Consider the following 18,661-nt stretch of genomic DNA (forward strand, 5'->3'; position numbering starts at 1 on the left):
TAACTAATGTTAGGGAAATCTGTTTACGTTTTGTAACGTATTCCTGGATTTTTTTTAAATACATCGGCATTTCGGATTTTGAAATAACCAATTCTTTTTTTTATTATTTAACCTTTATTTAACCAGGAAGTCCCTTGAGATTGAAATCTCTTTTTCGAGGGAGACCTGGGGCCTGTTGCACGAAAGTAGAATAAAGATATCGCGATGAGTGAAAAAGCGCAGCTTGACTTAGTGAGACCTGCTCATCGCGGCTTAATCGGTTGCACGTTTGCCGAGCCAGGATAAACAGGTGGAGCTATGTCGAGCCAGGTGTAGATAGCCAGGATAAGTGCACGTTCACGGCTTTCTCAAATAGACCACGTTATCGATCACAGATTTACTGATGCAGAGATGAGAAGACGCATGCGCCAAATGTTTCACCCATGAGCAGCAGCTTCTAATGGACAGTAACGAGGAGGAGAAGATATGCAAAAAGGAAATACGGCTCTTATCAAACGGAGAAAAAAAGCCCAACATAGCGACCCTACTGAATGTGTGGGGGGGTTTAAAAATATCTACTTTGCCTCAAAAGTGAGCAGAGGGAACTAATTTTCCTCGGAAATGGACCCTACGGACTTTAGGCTTAATTTCAAACCCTTATTCACAACGTGAGAACATGTTTTACAACCATGCCCAAATCTCTATAAGCTATATCTATTTCTTTGTGCAATTAATGTTCATACAGAACAATCAGAAAGGGACAACAACTAGAAAAAAGTAAATGACTTCAATACACGCTGTGAGCATATGGAAAACAATATTCATGTTTTTTTTATTCTTCTGACAAGTGACCGCACCAAAATAAAAAGATGAAGAAGCATCGTGGTGTTCCCAGTGTGATGAATGATAACTACACTACATATGTGCTGTATATAGGCCACGTTATTATACCGGTGATGTGAGACTTATTAGGAAGGTTATGAAACCAATGTAAGCTATAACAAAAAACAATAGGCCCACTTATTAAGGAGTAACACAAACTACCCTTCATTAGAGAAGGACAAGCAACAAGAACAAGAAATCATGAATGTATTGGTCTCTGACCAGTCTGCCATTATTATCATCTGGGAATATCGCTACATTAATATCGTCACACTTAATCCCCGGAGCGCGTCCTGTAGAAACCTGAAGCTGAGACCACGGACGCTGCGCTGCTCATCTCTACTTTTACAGAGAGAGTGGACACTGACGCGACTCGTAGTCTGCTGGCAGGCGGTAGCCACCGGCCACCGGGCACCGGGCACCGGGCACCGGGCACCGGGCACCGGCCACCGGGCAGCGGCCGCACGCCAGGCAGCCTCGACATAGTACCGTCCCACCGGGAAAAGTCCCACTCCACATCAGGGTGCCAGTGCAACCATTTCTAACATCTAAACAACCGTAGTAGGGTTTAAATCGAACTCGCGAAAACAAAAGTGACAAGTAGGCTAATGTATGTTAATATAAATAAAGCAGAACACATGCAGACAACGCAATAACTGTTAAACACGTTTATTTGGGTCAGACGGCCCTGATTTGACCATGAGACTCCAGATTAATCTTAGCCTGGCTCTTAGCCTGCTCTGGACCAGCTAGCCGCAAGAATAAATCTCCATGGTTACTTGGCTGGGCTTAATTCAATCTGGTTTCGTGCAACCGTCCAAGCTAAATTCATCCAGGATAACTTGAATATCCCGGCTTAATCCCTTATCCTAGTTTCGTGCAACAGGCCCCGGGCCAAGACGCACACCATTACAATACAAACAAAAACAGCATAAACAAAATCATAACATAGAGGAAAGGACAGGTCACATGTGGCAGTTACATTTTTGAATTTTTGAAAATATTTGAAATATTTGTATGGGTCTTAAAAATCCTTTATCGGTTGGGCTCTAGTCACCACTAATTCCACAGTAGTTAAACACAAGGTGGTAGTAAAATATTAAACAAACCCAGTCAGGACATACACAACACATCATACCCATTTCCAGTATTAATTCAGATATTTATTTATCGTGCAAGTCAGAAAATATGCAGTTACTGGCACTGTTTGTTTTGAGTGCGTAGGTGTGTGCTTGTGTTGGCTGTGGCACATTACATCCCATGATAACTAGCCTTTTTGTTGTTTAGTCAACCTACTTCTTGATCTATCAACTATTTCAACACTAGTTTCAGTCTAAAAGAAATCTTAAGTAAAACGTAATCCCCGCTCGAGCAAAAACCAGGACAAAAATAAGTGAACTGGAAACATAGCCACCAACAGCCAAAATTACTACTCTATAACTCCACACCTTGGAGAGAGAAAGACTACTCATGCAAAACACTACAACAAGCTTAGACAGGTTCTTCACATCTTAATAGACATCAGATTATGATGAAACCTTTTATTTTTGACCTATAGTGTTTTCCCATATGTATTTTGCCTGCCTGCAGTATGAGATATGGTCTGAGTGTTTTTTTAAGATTTTTCCATTTATACAGTAGAACCACCAACCTTAAAATCACCTTATTATCAAAACCACATTTTAAAAAACAAAGAACAAAACCTAAGATACTATTTTCTTTACTAAAACTGTGTAGAATGGCAGCTGAAGCCAAACTTAGGAAAAACCTGTGTGTGTCTGTTCTCGGCCTACACTCAGCAACGCTGTCATTACGCTGTCAGACGATGACTAGCGGGACCAAATAAAATAAGAACACAGTGCCTCTTCTGTTTACTGATCTAAGTGTGGTGACATTTTGAAACAAGAGCTAAAGTTGCTGCTAATTATGTTTGACCTTTAAATGGGACGAGAGGAAGACCGGAAGAGAATAGGTGAAAAAAACAGAGAGTTAACAGATGAGTGTGTTTGTGTGAAATGTTGGTACTCTGACCTCAGTGGAGAAGGGACATTCAGTCCTGTGCGTGTGTGTTTTGGACCTCAACCAAACATTGTTTCCTTCCTTTTCCCTGTAAGCCTTCCTGAATGTAAATTCAAATCTTTGAAGTAACAGTGAATAAAAATAAATCCCTTTATACATACACAATTTGCTTTTAGATTTTTGCTTCTATATTACTATCTTAAGATAAATTAATACACATAGTAAGAGTCAAAAGCATGCCAGTCCAACCTTGAGTGAAATATACTAGTTCTTTAGCAGAGACAACCAAGTGACTGGTACCAAGGAAAGCACACAAACAGTCTTATCTTAGCTCCATATGATGCAATGGGGCCCAAAAATACTTCTTCCTATAGGCTTACTTGATAAAAGAGACATCTGTTAATCAGTGTATACATATTTTTGAGCGTCACAACCCCCACAAAATGATTACATTTGCTATGAGAATTTGATCCATTTGGTCCCATAAAGTCTAGAAGAGCCGCACAATTAAATAACTGAATAAGGATTCCAGTCAGTATAAACTGAAGGTAGCCGGCCTAACCGGCAGAGGTCTTTAGTAGAGATGGTCCAATACAAGTAAGTCTGTTTCTCTGTGCCGTTATTAATCACATAGAGCCTAACGTTAACATTAGTGCTTGTGCTAAGAACAGACTTAACTTGCTGTTTTGAAGTTCCAGGTGAACTGAAATACTTGAACTGAAATGCACATTATAAAAGGGAGTAAATTGGATTTATTGTTTTGGTTTTTTACTGTGGTATTGAATTGGGTATAGAGTATCGTGAAATTCTACTGGTATCGTGACATCCGTAATTATTTAATTTTCTTTTTTAATGACATAATTGCCCCACCCAGTTTTCTGTGAGAAGATACTATGTTTACAGCAACAACAAAAAAATATTCTGTGCATGCAGACTGTATTTAAGCAACACACTAGATTTTCTTTTAAAGTTTCTTTCACATTAACTTCCTTTAATGTGTTAATTTATGTACGCACCATCCACAAAAGCAAATCCTTTGTAAGTGTTACTTGGAAATACTCCATTTTTCGATTCTAATTTGAACACAATATAGTGTAACATGGTCCTTATCTTTTTGAGACCAAGAGAGAGAACAACACAGTCTATGATCCATACTGGAGCACACTGGCTGGGTAATCTAAATATTACGAAATAATCACAAAAGATGAGTTGATCTGACTATTCAATTTGTGAACAAAAACAACCATGATGACGAATTATCCATTATCATACTGCCATATAACACAATTGGGGTCCCAACTACATAAAAATAATAATAATATAATAATAAATGTGCTTGCTCAGTCAACACAAAGTAGGCGTTCATGCGTAAAAGCTATTTTCTTTTTTATTCTGATCGTGCAGAAAAGGTGCCTAATACAGCAGGTATCCCAAACTGCATCATCACAGGACATTTTGCATCATTAGCATTAGCAGCTGGGGAGCATGATTACTATAACGTGAATGAGTGTAAAGTCTTTTCATAAACAACTGACAGACAGTGCACACACTTCATACATTTAGGTAGCGTTTGTAAAAACAAAAACAAAAAACATTTTATCAAGGGGGACAAATTTGGAAAAGATAAGTTAAATGTCATTTTAAATTCACTTTGCTAGCAACCAGCACCCCACCACACCACACACACGCTAAAGAGGCCACTGTTGTTTGGGAAAACACTGCTAGCTAACGTTAACGTTACAGTAACGTTAGCTGCCATCTACGAACTACGTTAAACGGGTATTATAAGTTCAAATAACGACAACATTACCTCTGATGCAGCAAGAATCCTTTTCGGTCCTGTTAAAAACGGTATCTGCTAAATATATTCAATAGCCCAGTACTAAAAAACCTTCCCCGTGCTGAGTAGCTAGTTAGACCATTCCCAATGAGTCCAGAGAGTAGGTTGGGATTACTGGAATAGAGCGAATCAGGCGTTTGATTGACACTTGCACTAACCAATAGGCATACAACTAAACTGTTTTTCACAGGGGAGAGGGCGTTGTCGTGCTATGTTGGAGTCACACAGGAAAAACGGCGATATATGTTACGTAAACCCAATATTCAATAATTTAGAACTTAATAACATATTCAGTATCTGAAATGTTGTCAATGGATTTAACTTCTACAGCCAAAATCATTACTGAATAAATATAATGGGGTGGGTGATCGTTATCACGATATTAATACGCAAATTTTCGTCTGTTGGGACAAATCACATGTAAAATCGACAAATTTGTAGGCTGTGTACTTTTATCAAGTAAATAAAACAAAATTATTTCCCCCTTTGTTGATGTTGTGGTTGTTGTTGTTGTTATTGTTGTTGTTGTTGTTGTTGTTGTTGTTGTTGTTGTTGTATAATGACTTGTTCTCTAATTCATTCATTTAGACAACAGATATTTTTTTTAATCCCCTGGTTAGAAATGTAATGTCACAGCTGGTCAAGAACATATTGTGAAAATTAACTACTTCAAATATATAATAGCCTATATAATAACCTACATTAAATTGATAAATTAGAGGAACGAAATTCCAAAAAAATGTGTACTATGCACATATATAGCCTAATACTTGACATGCATGTGCAAATCTATGGTTAGCCTACGCAGCGCATAAATAATGATGATTTAAAATGTCATATGATTCTACCGAAAGCTAACTAACAGTATGGTTACAGTACAACCCCTGTGGGTTGCCCAATATGTGCAATATTTGCAATATATTGCCAGGACTGTGCATTATGAAGCCTATTTATTATTATTAACTTGCAAACAATGCCAAACAGTATCCTAAAGTAGTAATTTTTTTATCATTCTTAACTTTATATAATTGTTCTATTCCACTTTCTTTAATCTCGTAACTTAACTTTTAATTTTCTTGTTTTAGTGCACTGTGCCACCAAGTCAATTTCCTTGTAGGCTACATTGTACACTTGGCCAATAAAACAATATGATCTTATTAATATAAAGTCGGCAATCAGGATTATAGATTTATCAATAGCATTTAGCGTTTTGTTTTTTTGTTTTTTTAAGAAACAATCTCCATCAAATTCTGACTGATGCTTGTACTGTCTGAATGGTTTAACGATGGATTTAGCATGTACACTTACTTGTCATCTGTAAATACATTTAAATACGTTTTAAGCACAGCATGAACATAAATGGAGCCTTCTATTCGGTCCCGTTTTCGGCATCTCAGCTCCGATAGGTGGCAGCAGTGCTCTGGATGGACTCACACGCAGCACAGCGAGTAAGAGAGGTGGGCGAGGCTTTGCTGGCACAACAGCGCCACTTTTGAGCGCTTGAGCACCGTACGCTTGCCACATATCTTCAGCATCAATAACAGAAGTAACGTGAGACAGTGGTCAAGGACAACCGAGAGAACAGTTCCGCGACAGTAGAACCTTCATGTGAAAGGTATAATATTTTGTTTTAGTTCGATTAAATGTTATTTAATAATGCATGAAAGTAGCTACGGCTAAAAACGACCTCCGCGGCTTGTTAATGGCACTAATGTTAGAGTCTCCTTCATTACCAGCGGTTGCTAGGAGCTTAGCTTGCAAACGCCACTGCAACTACCGCTGACTGCTAGCTAGCGTTAGCTAACTATGCTGCACTGCACATTTCAACTTAGTTTCTACTTAATGCTTGCCAACCAAACTATCTGTACGCTTTTAAGTTACTGTAATGTTTAACGTTAACTTTCAGGCGTTACCCTGAAATCTGTGACCCCGTAATCTCAGCTAGAGGAAAGTTGACCGAATAGTGACTGGAGAGGTGTTTGCTAGACAGAACTAGCTATTCACTACTGGCCGTCGTTTTGTGATAACAAGCTATCAAAATATGTACACTTACGTTTCCCTACCGTTTTAGTTAGCACCAATCAATTATTATATGGGGCCACTCTTGTATACTCATGCTATGTATGTTGAGACAGTGGTACCCAGGTCTTATTCAGGTCAGTGTCCAACACAATCTCATAACCTTTCTTAGGCAGGAGTAGTTCAACACTGTGTCTCCATAGAAGACGGGAGACGTAGAAGCTGTATGAAAACACAGTACTGTCTCAAGCAAATCCTGCCCAGGTCATGGAGAAAGTTCATACATAACACGTTCTGTTTGTGCTGAGGTATTTGGGTTAAGCTTTTGAGTTTATGGCGCCTGCAATATCTTTGTTTACATTGAAGGTTCAGCTAAACTTAATGCCACCAGCATGAGTTTAAATACATCTTCAGGAAGACAGGATTTTCAGAGAGAATTGGGACAGCACGAGATGATAACACATTGTGGTTAAACTGTACTGTCTGCCTACATTTTCTCCTCAATTGAGATTCCATTAAATGCTTCTTTGTAAATCATCAAAGTTTCCCAAACGTTCTTCACATATGTGAAAGGAGTTGTGCTGCTCCTAAGATTGTACCCAACAACTATTTTTGGTAACAGATATCAAAATATTTACTAATGCGACTAGAAACACTTTGAAAGAAATGTCTAGTCACGTTTTAATACAGTTCTCCCACCAGCACCACAGCAGTATTTAATCTCACGGTATTAATAATCTTGAATAATTCTGACTTGTGAAAAGTTTGCCTAATGACTTCAAACAAGCTTTATTTCCTAGGTCAAAGATGGTTCAAGACAGTGCTCACATTCGGCGGCAGGGTGCCCAGGACTTTATGGCATACTATGACTTTGCCTGTGCAAGACAAGAATCAGTTCCTCTCCTCGCTGTGAAGATGAACCTTGACAAAGGGAAGCTGGACTTTAATGGAGACAGGGTCAAACTCACCGACTGGCCACCCATTCTCAACTCTATCTGTATTAACAAACACCTGCACCACATTGCAATAAGTAGCGCATACCAAGCAAGTCTTGCTTCAGGAGATGCAGGTAAGGCAGAATATAAACCGGGTACATCAATAAATAGTGGAAAAAAAGTTAACCCTCTTACCCTCTTAATTACTTGTTACTAATTACGTAATGCCTAATGTTATTGAAACATGTACAGGATAAGTTACATTTAAAACTTAAATGACTTACCAATTTTGTATTTAAACATTAATCATATGGCCACCAATTTCAGATAGAAGGTACTATAAGTCTAGCTTCAGGAAGAGGATCCCAGCCATTCGCTCTAAGGACATGACATTTAAGTTGTGCAAGGCCCTGAGAGAGTGTGTGACTATCTCTCCCAACCTCAAGACTCTGCAGCTTAATGGACTTCCACTGAGAAAGAGGGACCTCATCACCCTGACAAAAGTAAACAATTGCCTGAGAATATATTTTGCAGTTTGAGCAGTCATGTTTAAACCATTCTATTGCTGTTTTGTTGCTTATTCAGCGAGACTGGCACAGAATCCTAAGCTCATTAGCATCACTTTTATTCTTTACACAGTTGGGACAATTTCTTAGCTGTAAGTTTTGAGAATTGGCTAATGATAAACTGTAGTGAATATTGCCATGTTTGGGACATATGTCAAACCTGCTCCGTATAAGAGTGGAATTTGGTAAAAAAAAAAAAAAAAGACTAATATGTTTTGTTTAATTCTAGGGTTTTTCAAAAAGTGTCTCCTTGGAAAACCTATCTCTGGCTAACTGTCCAATTTCTGATGAGGGCTTAGAGGGTATGTATCTTTACAGTATTTTTTTCCTTTTATTGTCCAGAAAGCCTTCTCATGATTTTAGTGAATGTGAACATGTTGTCTTTGTGATTTTTATCTTCATGCATTTCAGTCATTTGCCAGAGTGTGAAGTATTCTGCTAGCATCAGGGTGGTAGATTTCACAGGATGCAATCTCACCTGGAGAGGGGCAGAGCACATGGCCAACATCATCAAGGTGCAATATGTAATACGTAAGACTTTACCTGGCATACAATTTTGTGCCAATTTGTGTGATTTATCATTAATTGTAAACTCATTAAAAAAAAATGTTCTGTATTATAAAAAATAAAAAAAACATATATTGAATAAGAGTGTATTTTTTTCCTCAGCATCAGGGAATGCAGAGGCATGGCACTGCATGGGCAGAGTCTCTGAGGTATCGACAGCCACAGTTTGAGGGAATGGGAGGTCTCCGTCGTATCACCCTGAACTGTAACACTTTGATTGGGGACCGAGGTGCTGCTGCTCTTGCGCATGAACTAGCAGAGGACCTTTGGGTCAAAGGTTAGTAGGTGTTTGGGTTTGAGTGAAATTCAATGAGACAAAGAGAAGTTTGTTTTTAGCGGCTTTTTTCCTTTTTGTAGGAATTTTGCTCAGGTTTTCTGTTTCTGTTTTGTAACTTGTTTGAACAGCTATTGACCTTCAGAGGTGTGGTCTGTCCAACGAAGGAGCTCGTCGTTTGCTAGAAGCCTTGAAAACCAATTCTGCTCTTTGTGTCCTGGATATCCGTAGTAACCCTTTAATTGGTAAGAAGCTACCTCAGCCAAAGTCATAACATTTTCTAGATTTTTTCACACTGCATAGAACTTTGGCCAATATGATTTGAAATTATTGGTATGTTTGTTCCACACATAACTTTTGGATTGTTGGTGTAATAAACATTGCAGCCTCTAGGTGCAGGTTGTGCACTGTTGTATTTTTATTTGGCTGTGTATTTGCATTGTACTAATCCTAACCAGTTTTTTTGAGTATGTTGGGTTTTCACACTGGAAAAATGCCATACTTGTTCTCTTATACTGTACTTAATTTAGTACTATAATGGTTTAAAACCTATCTAAAAAACAAATATATAAAATTTCTTTTTGTTTTTTTTATTCTTTTACAGACAAGGTCCTAATTAAAACTATACTAGAGAAAGTTCTGATGAATGCTCATGGACAGTCACCAGAGGTGAGTGTCCTGAGCTAATTTCTTCATTCAAAGTCTAAATGAATGATGATGGTGTATTTGCATGCTTGCTGCATATTTGTTACAAAGTTGTGCCCATGACTTGTGTCTTCCTAATGTTGTACTGTTGTACTGTAGTACTGCTGGATCAAGCCTGCAGCCTCAGAGCCAAAGAGAACTTCTGGTCCAAAGAGGCGAGCACTACCCAGTACAGCCAGAGGGAAAACTTCATGTAGGATAGGTATATGTTTATATTTTTCTTGTTTCTCACAATTCTACATGAATCATAGGCACCTGTCTGTGACTTCAAACCATTGAGGTCATTGTATCCCTAGTCAGACAAACAGATATTTGTGGGGGTGTCCACACCATCAGCCCACACAATTATATTTGATCTTTTTTATTTTATTAACATTGGGAAAGGTTTTACTCCAGCACTTCATCAGGCTCATAAATAGATCTAGTTTTGTTGCTGTAAGTAACATAAACTGTCTAGCTGTGCAAAAGCAAGAACAGCCTTAAGTGTTGGATTTCTTTGGTTCTGTTTTTATATAGCGTCAATTATCTCATACCAATTTTTTCTTTTTCTGACTTCTCAACTTTTGGCTTTTAAGTCATTTGGAGACATGGTAAGAACTTTATCCTGTTCTCCCTTTGTTAATCCAGACAGCTCTGCTGACTGGTGCAGAAAAGTGTTTGATACGGTTTAGATGTCTTCAATAGAATTATTTATATGACAACATTTTGTAGGTCCTTGCCTGACACCAAAGCCAACACTCTCAGATACTTTGGGTTTGATACCCTGTAGTAAATATCAAAAGCAAAAGATGACGAGTACCAGGATGTCTCGTAACTGATACACTAACTAAAATAAATTTCAGCTGGACTTGCCAGCCTCAATTTCTTTTGCTTGTGATGTTTAGAACCTGCTTTTTCCAGATGTAAAGCACCTCATGGATCCACACAGTATATCACGTCCTTACTACCCGTCTGTGTTCTAAAACAGAGGTCAATAGCCAATGTCGCAGAAAAACTCTGTGTGGCTTACATTTTTCCATTTGTGAATTTCCAGTTCTTTACATGGCTCTCTTTCTGCTGCAGCCCCTCGTAAAGGAACTTCTCCTTCAGGGATTGCTCAGACACAGAAGCTCTATTCCCACTCCAGTTGTGTGCCTTGGCGTGCTGCTGCACGAGCTGGACGCCAGAGGTGAGGACATGTTGACAAAACAATTTACTTTTTGTTCAAATTAAAACACTGTTTTCACTTGTATTATGTGTAATTTTTTAATTGCCACATTGATAGAACAGTGTTTGGCTGCATTTATGGAACATGTCTTCTCAACCAACCAGAAGAGAACATAGTGTTTTTTTTGTGTGTTTTTTTTACCAAACATTTACCAGGTATTGCGCTCAATGAATCAAAGACTAATATTATGTTGGATCCCTTTGTTGCAGAGGTATGCCTCCTGGAGTTTGTGTGTTAGATCAAAGCTTCCAGGTAAGTTTCCTTTTTTATGTAAAGTGTATTACTGTAGAAATGACGGAAATTTGCAAAGGGATCAGAACCCTGCCAAGTGTAATCAAACTGTATTTTCATTGTATCATCATTTGTTGAAACACACGGTTTTCATTAGGGTGCAGCCACTGTGAAGGTTACTGTGGAGTCAGATTCAGAGGGAGAGGAGGATGAGGAAGAAGTGGAAGTGGAGGAGAGACAGTCTTCTCTTAGTCTCCAGGACAGGATCACTGGACGGAAGTTTGAATATATGCAGGTAAGTCACAGCAGGCTGCCTACCAACTTAACATTTTCTGGAACTTTTTAAGTTTTGTCAACAGGTTTCACCAGGTTGACAGTTTTGGAGTTTATCAGTTTACTTTGAAGAACTTTGAGCAGGTTGTGTATTTGTGTGTGTGTTCTAATGCATGCCCAGCAGATGGAGCTAAAAGAGTGTCGTCTGAGGCTGGCAGAGGAGCGCAGAGCCAGACTGAAAGCTGAGTCAAGGCTCATGGAGGTACTGGTAATGTCAAAATATACTAACACAGGATTTTGTCTCTTATTTATTTTTATTCAGTTTCCCCTCAAACCTTTTTTTTGTGCAGCAGTCATCAGTTTGCAGTCATCAGTCATCTGGGCGTTGTCGTCTTATCTCCAGGCAGATGCCTCTGTCTGGTTCTTGTTTTCGTAACCTTTAAACAATTCACTTGTATGCAGTTTAAGGCCTAAACTATATATCAAGAGTTCTTCTAACCACTTCCTCGGTTGACTGCACACAGTTTTTTTGTAGCGAACACACACACATTTTCTTAATAAAATACTTGTAATCCCCAATTTTGTCGTGTCCCTCAAATAGGCCTGCACGATTTGGGGGATAATAGGAATCACGATTATTTTGCTTTGAATTTACACTACCGTTCAAAAGTTTGGGGTCACCCAAACAATTTTGTGTTTTCCTGAAAAGTCACACTTATTCACCACCATATGTTGTGAAATGAATAGAAAATAGAGTCAAGACATGACAAGATTAGAAATAATGATTTGATTGAAATAAGATTTTTTTACATCAAACTTTGCTTTTGTCAAAGAATCCTCCATTTGCAGCAATTACAGCATTGCAGACCTTTGGCATTCTAGCTGTTAATTTTGAGGTAATCTGGAGAAGTGCACCCCACGCTTCAAGAGCAGCTCCCACATGTTGGATTGGTTGGATGGGCACTTCTGCGTACCATACAGTCAAGTGCTCCCACAACAGCTCAATGGGGTTAGATCTGGTGACTGCGCTGGCCACTCCATTACCGATAGAATACCAGCTGCTGCTTCTGCTCTAAATAGTTCTTGCACAATTTGGAGGTGTGTTTAGGGTTGTTGTCCTGTTGTAGGATGAAATTGGCTCCAATCAACGCTGTCCACTGGGTATGATGGCGTTGCAAAATGGAGTGATAGCCTTCCTTATTCGAATCCCTTTTACCCTGTACAAATCTCCCACCTTACCAGCACCAAAGCAACCCCAGACCATCATATTACCTCCACCATGCTAACAGATGGCGTCAGGCATTCTTCCAACTCTTTTCATTGTTTTGCGTCTCAAACGTTCTTCTTTGTGATCCAAACAACCTCAAACTTGGATTCATCCGTACAACACTTTTTTCCAGTCCTCTGTCAATGTCTGTGTTCTTTTGCCCATCTTAATCTTTTCTTTTATTGGCCAGTCTAGATATGGCTTTTTCTTTGCCACTCTGCCCTGAAGCCCAGAATCCCGCAGCCGCCTCTTCACTGTAGATGGGACATTGGTGTTTTGGGGTACTATTTAATGAAGATGCCAGTTGGGGACCTGTGAGGCGTCTGTTTCTAAAATAGGACTCTAATGTACTTATCTTCTCTCTCAGTTGTGCAACGCGGCCTCCCACTCTTTTTCTACTTTGGTTAGAGCCTGTTTGTGCTGTCCTCTGAAGGGAGTAGTACACACCGTTGTAGGAAATCTTCAATTTCTTAGCAATGTCTCGTATGGAATAGCCTTCATTTCTAAGGACAAGAATAGACTGTCGAGTTTCAGATGAAAGTCTCTTTTTCTGGCCATTTTGAGCGTTTAATTGACCCCACAAATGTGATGCTCCAGAAACTCAATCTGCTCAAAGGAAGGTCAGTTTTGTAGTTCTGTAACGACCTAAACGTTTTCAGATGTGTGAACATGATTGCACAAGGGTTTTCTAATCATCAATTAGCTCTGAGCCGATGAGCAAACACATTGTACCATTAGAAACTGGAGTGATAGTGCTGGAAATGGGCCTCTATACACCTATGTAGATATTGCACCAAAAACCAGACATTTGCAGCTGAATAGTCATTTACCACATTAGCATGTATAGAGTGTATTTCTTCAAAGTTAAGACTAGTTTAAAGTTATCTTCATTGAAAAGTACAGTGATTTCCTCAAAAATAAGGACATTTCAATGTGACCCCAAACTTTTGAACGGTAGTGTATATCACAATTCTCTCTGTCTAGATTTTTTTGACCATAACAAAACAAATTGGCAGTACCAAACCAAGGTTATTATAGTTTTGCATTTTTCATTAGTTTTTTATTTTGTTTTGGCTTTTTGTTTTCAAATTCAGTTTAGTTTTAATTAGTTTTGTAAGCGGGTTTGCTAGTTTATTTTTTGAAAATACTTAGTTTTAGTTTAGTTTATATTAGTTTAGTCTTTTTTGTCATACGGGTTTTGTATATGGGATTTATCGGGGGTCAGAAAAAAGTATTGTGTAATAATAACTCGACAAAAACATAATACGATTTTAGAAATATGTATTCAACAATAACACCAGTACAAACAATGTACATATGATGATGAGCACAGATATGTAAACAGGCAACACAAGACGCCGCAGTGAGTGCAGAATGTGTTTGACGTGTTCCAGGAGAAAAACCCAAACAACCAACAGACTAAAGAAGACAGACATCAACAGGTGTTTTGAACTTTGGTTCGAGTAAAGTGGCAAACTTTTTGAAGTCAATCGACTCGCACAGTTTTGTAGACATCCCAGTATTAATCCACATTTTAACCCACATTCCCTCCCTCTTTTGCTGTTCCTGTGTATTTACTAACCAGCTCCCGGGTCGCCGGTGAAAGCAGCCTGTAGTGTCCTGCTGTTGTCTCCGTCATGCTGCTGGCCTTACATATCCATACATTTCAAATTTGTGGAATGTTTCCCTGTAATAAACTGTCCACATATTTTACCACCTTACTCTGCAAGATACTTGCTTTTATCTGACACAGTCGTCATCAAATAGGACTCTGTTGTTTTCTTCCAACGCTTGGTACCACCATGAGGCCAGGTGAGGGACACGGACTATGTTGTTAGTTGTGTTCAATTTTACATGGAATGTCGGAATTTTTGGGTTCCCAGTCGAAAACTATACACGTCTACGAGAAATGTCACGGTTGGAAAAATATAACATTATTTGCTCTATGAAAGACATTGACAAAGACTCCAAACTCCAAACCAAACATCGATTGTTTTTGGCACCTATAGCACATCTGCGCATCACCACAAGCCTGTAAACATAGAGGCCTTAATGAAGAGAAGGGAGAGCATTGCAGTGCTTGGAGCGCTAAAAAAAAATGTATACATTTCTTTTCTTCAAATTTATATATTTTATACAGTCTGTTTAAAACTCACAGAAGAAAGTAGTAACGTGTGTGTGCGTGCGTGCGTGCGTGCGTGTGTGTGTGTGTGTGTGTGTGTATATATATTTCAAATTCATTTTAAAAAATTAAATCGTGAACAGGGTGAATGGAGATCATTATTTTATAACGATTAATCGTGCAGGCCTAGTCTCAAAACCACCTGACAGTCCCAGGGTCTGAGATACAGTGCTGTACGCTCAAATACATGGTTTTGTAAATGAACAAACAACAGATTGGCTTGCCCTTTTAGTCTGCCTTTATCTTGTTTCTATTCAGTATGAGCTGGAGAATGCCCGTCTGCGTGACACCAACCTCTCCCTGTCCGAGGCGCTGGCGGCCACAGGCTCTGCATCAGCACCACCTGCTCTCAGTGCTCTTGAAGATGACGTTGTCCTTGAGAGCATTGAGAGCTCATTTACCAAGTTCCATGCTTTCCTGGATCTCCTTAAGGATGCTGGGTGAGTATTATAAAAAACCTGGCAAGTGCGGCATTTCTGTTTTTACTTTAACGGTGCCAATTTAGTTCTGGGTGTAGGCAGTTTAAAGAATGTGTTTATTTAACTACACAATGTTCATTTTCATTCTGGGCATTCAGCTTACTCATCATTTGGCCATGTTGGCTTTTCCCAACTGGTGACACCCTGGTTCAAAATAGAGTTTCATTCTGACAGTTGAATCACTATTGCACTTGTCATATGTTCCTTTCTCTTCGAATTGAATCTGTTTTGAATGCAGTTCTTTTAGGACCACAATAACAATTGTTATTATCAAACAATCTGTTTATTATTTTTTCATTTAAAGATTTATCAGGTACTAGAAGTCAAAGTGATACCTTAAAATTGCTTAATTTGTCAACCAACATTAGACAACTGCTGACGGTCTTGTAATTATTTAACATTATATAAAAATATATGTCAACCTAAACTCCCAATAGAAAACCATAGGCAGTTGTATAAAACAAATAAGCTCAGACAAGCCAAGTGTGCGCTACCTGCACTGCACAAAATGAGACAAAGCTAAAGTTAGTGACAGATGAGAGTTAGGTTTGCGTGCAGTTTAGTCTCCCAAATCCCACTATGGCCACGCCAAGCCTTTGGTTGGGGTTAGGCATTTGACTTTGAGTGGTTAAGGTTAGGATAGCTGATTGGTCAGGGGATAGGACCTGTATAAATGGCGTTACGTTACGGGGAATTTGGGAAACTAAACTGCACGTATACAGGCTAGTTAAACATCATCTGCATGTCAGCAATAAGCCCATAATACAATCTATCAAAGCTTTGTTTCGAGACAAACATCTCTGCATGCAGCCGTATTATTCGTTGATCAATTACTTGATTAATCAACTTAATCATTTATCATAGTTCATTTTTTTGATAATGCAACAATACATGTATTTTGTAATCTTTTATTACAAAATATCACTGAACGATGCAGGAAAAAAAGACCCCTTTTTTGGTACATTGTGAAATTTGCTATGAATGAAAAAGTTGTGTAGTTAATGTAAAATATACTGGAAATGCATGACAATCAGAAGTCAACGTGGAACTGTCAAGTATTTTAAGACTTTTTTTGTTTTCATAAAGATGAAAATGACATCTTCTCATGTGACTGAGGGTAAGATGGCAAAGGCTGGGCTACTTTTTGTAAACTGACTATTTACCGTAGATGTGAGAACGTTGAGTTTCATTCTGAGATGCCTTTCAACAACACCAGTCTATTTGTTCTTGTCCTGTTGACTACTTCTATTTAGAAACCAGTTATCTGAGCCCTGTTCAAATGAGTTTCTCTCTGACAGGATGAGTTTCACTGTGACAAAATCACCAGTTTTTCTTATTGTTTATTTCAGCCTTTTTTGTTGGTCATAAATACCTTATCTAATTTTTTAATTGAATTTAGTTTTTATTCTTTATTATTCATCCTCAAGGGCCATTTAAGGGTGCTGAGTTGTTCTGAAACCATAAGGTGCAGTAAATGGGTGGGGACCAGAATGTACTCAGTATTGTCCTTAAACATGGCTACAGTGGTGTGAAAAAGTGTTTGCCCCCTTCCTCATTTCCTGTTCCTTTGCATGTTTGTCACACTTAAGTGTTTCGGAACATCAAACCAATTTAAACAAGAGTCAAGGACAACACAAGTAAACACAAAATGCAATTTGTAAATGAAGGTGTTTATTATTAAAGGTGAAAAAAAATCCAAACAATAATGTTCCTGTGTGGAAAAAGTGATTGCCCCCTAAACCTAATAACTGGTTGGGCCACCCTTCGACAACCACTGCAACCAAGCGTTTGCGATAACGTGCAATGAGGCTTTACAGCGTCCTGGAGGAATTTGGCCCACTCATCTTCGCAGAATTGTCCTAATTCAGTCATTAGAGGGTTTCCGAGCATAACGGCCTTTTTAAGGTCATACCACAACATCTCAAGGATTCAGTCAGGACTTTGGCTAGGCCACCCTCCAAGTCTTCTTTTTTGTTTTTCTTCAGCCTTCGGTGGTGGACTTGCTGGTGTGTTTAGATCATTGTCCTGCTGCAGAACCCAAGTTCGTTTCAGCTTGAGTCCACAGATGGTCGGACATTCTCCTTCAGGATCTCTTGGTAGACAGCGAATTCATAGTTCCTTTTATCATGGCAAGTCTTCCAGTCCTGAAGCAGCAAAACAGCCCCAGACCATCACACTACCACCACCATATTTACTGTTGGATAATGTTTTCTTTTATGAAATGCAGTGTTCCTTCTACGCCAGATATACTTGGACACACACCTTCCAAAGATCCACTTTTGTCTCATCGGTCCCCAGAATGTTGTCCCAAAACTCTGGGGATCATCAAGATTTGTTGTGGAGAAATTGAGATAGCTTTGATGTTCTTTTTGCTCAGTAGTGGTTTTCTCCTTGGAACTCTGCCATGCAGGCCATTTTTGCCCAGTCTTTTCCTGATGGTGGAGCATGAACGCTTACCTTATAGGCAAGTGAGCCTGCAGTTCTTTGGACGTTGTTGTGGGGTCTTTTGTGACCTCTTGGATGACTCGTCGCGTGCACTCTTGGGGTAATTTTGGGCGGCCGGCCACTCCTGGGAAGGGTCACCCACTGTTCCATTTCTTCGCCATTTTGGTAATGGCTCTCACTGTGGTTCGCTGGATTCCCAAAGCTTTGGAAATGGCTTTATAACCCTTTCCAGACTGATAGATCTCATACTTTCTTTCCAATTGTTCCTGAATTTCTTGGGTCTCGCGCATGATGTAGCTTTTAAGGATCTTCTGGTGCCCTTACTGTGTCAAGCAGCCCTATTTAAGTGATGCCTTGATTGTGAACAGGTGGTGCAATAATCAGCCTGGTTGTGGCTAGAGAAATTGAATTCAGGTGTGGACAACCACAGTTATAGTATGTTTTAACAAGGGGGGCAATCACTTTTTCACACAGGGCCATGATGGTTTGGATTTTTTTTCACCTTTTAATAATACACCTTCATTTACAATTGCATTTTGTGTTTACTTGTGTTGTCCTTGACTATTGTTTAAATTGTTTTGATGTTCCGAAACACTTAGTTTTGCAAACGTGCAAAGGAACAGGAAATTAGGAAGGGGGCAAACACTTTTTCACACCACTGTGTGTCTTACTGTGCTGCCATCATTGTTACCCTCATCAACAGTGAACAGCTGCATTCATAAAAAACACCCAGCAGTCGTTTATTCGTTTATTTTGACTCATTGGTCCCTCATGTTCCCCAATATTTTATC

The 18,661-nt window shown here is 39.1% G+C and overlaps 2 protein-coding genes across 6 annotated transcripts in view; one reads left to right on the forward strand and one right to left on the reverse strand.

The window, feature by feature from the left end:
• lifra (LIF receptor subunit alpha a) overlaps positions 1 to 4,847 on the reverse strand; it is a 20,388-nt gene extending 15,541 nt beyond the window's left edge. Inside the window, exons 1-2 of one of the 3 annotated variants that reach the window (XM_032515624.1) lie at positions 4,691 to 4,839; positions 2,893 to 2,998 (exon numbers count right to left, since the gene is read on the reverse strand). The gene's annotated coding sequence lies outside the window, so the exon portion shown is untranslated. Of the gene's footprint in view, positions 1 to 2,892; positions 2,999 to 4,690 lie in introns of all 3 variants that reach the window. The other 2 variants (XM_032515625.1, XM_032515623.1) reach the window with 2 other exon arrangements.
• Positions 4,848 to 6,132: 1,285 nt separating this feature from the next.
• LOC116689203 (centrosomal protein of 78 kDa) overlaps positions 6,133 to 18,661 on the forward strand; it is a 14,747-nt gene continuing 2,218 nt past the window's right edge. For 2 of the 3 annotated variants that reach the window (XM_032515626.1, XM_032515627.1), the window contains exons 1-14: positions 6,133 to 6,335; positions 7,540 to 7,808; positions 8,002 to 8,177; positions 8,470 to 8,542; positions 8,652 to 8,755; positions 8,910 to 9,084; positions 9,213 to 9,326; positions 9,686 to 9,750; positions 9,886 to 9,988; positions 10,849 to 10,954; positions 11,203 to 11,245; positions 11,382 to 11,519; positions 11,682 to 11,759; positions 15,205 to 15,386. In XM_032515626.1, the coding sequence (XP_032371517.1) occupies positions 7,547 to 7,808; positions 8,002 to 8,177; positions 8,470 to 8,542; positions 8,652 to 8,755; positions 8,910 to 9,084; positions 9,213 to 9,326; positions 9,686 to 9,750; positions 9,886 to 9,988; positions 10,849 to 10,954; positions 11,203 to 11,245; positions 11,382 to 11,519; positions 11,682 to 11,759; positions 15,205 to 15,386 (1,619 nt within the window). In that variant the 5' untranslated portion in view covers positions 6,133 to 6,335; positions 7,540 to 7,546. Of the gene's footprint in view, positions 6,336 to 7,539; positions 7,809 to 8,001; positions 8,178 to 8,469; positions 8,543 to 8,651; positions 8,756 to 8,909; positions 9,085 to 9,212; positions 9,327 to 9,685; positions 9,751 to 9,885; positions 9,989 to 10,848; positions 10,955 to 11,202; positions 11,246 to 11,381; positions 11,520 to 11,681; positions 11,760 to 15,204; positions 15,387 to 18,661 lie in introns of those variants that run through there. The other variant, XM_032515628.1, reaches the window with a different exon arrangement.

This window comes from Etheostoma spectabile, chromosome 5, assembly GCF_008692095.1.
Source record: "Etheostoma spectabile isolate EspeVRDwgs_2016 chromosome 5, UIUC_Espe_1.0, whole genome shotgun sequence".
Taxonomy (NCBI): domain Eukaryota; kingdom Metazoa; phylum Chordata; class Actinopteri; order Perciformes; family Percidae; genus Etheostoma; species Etheostoma spectabile.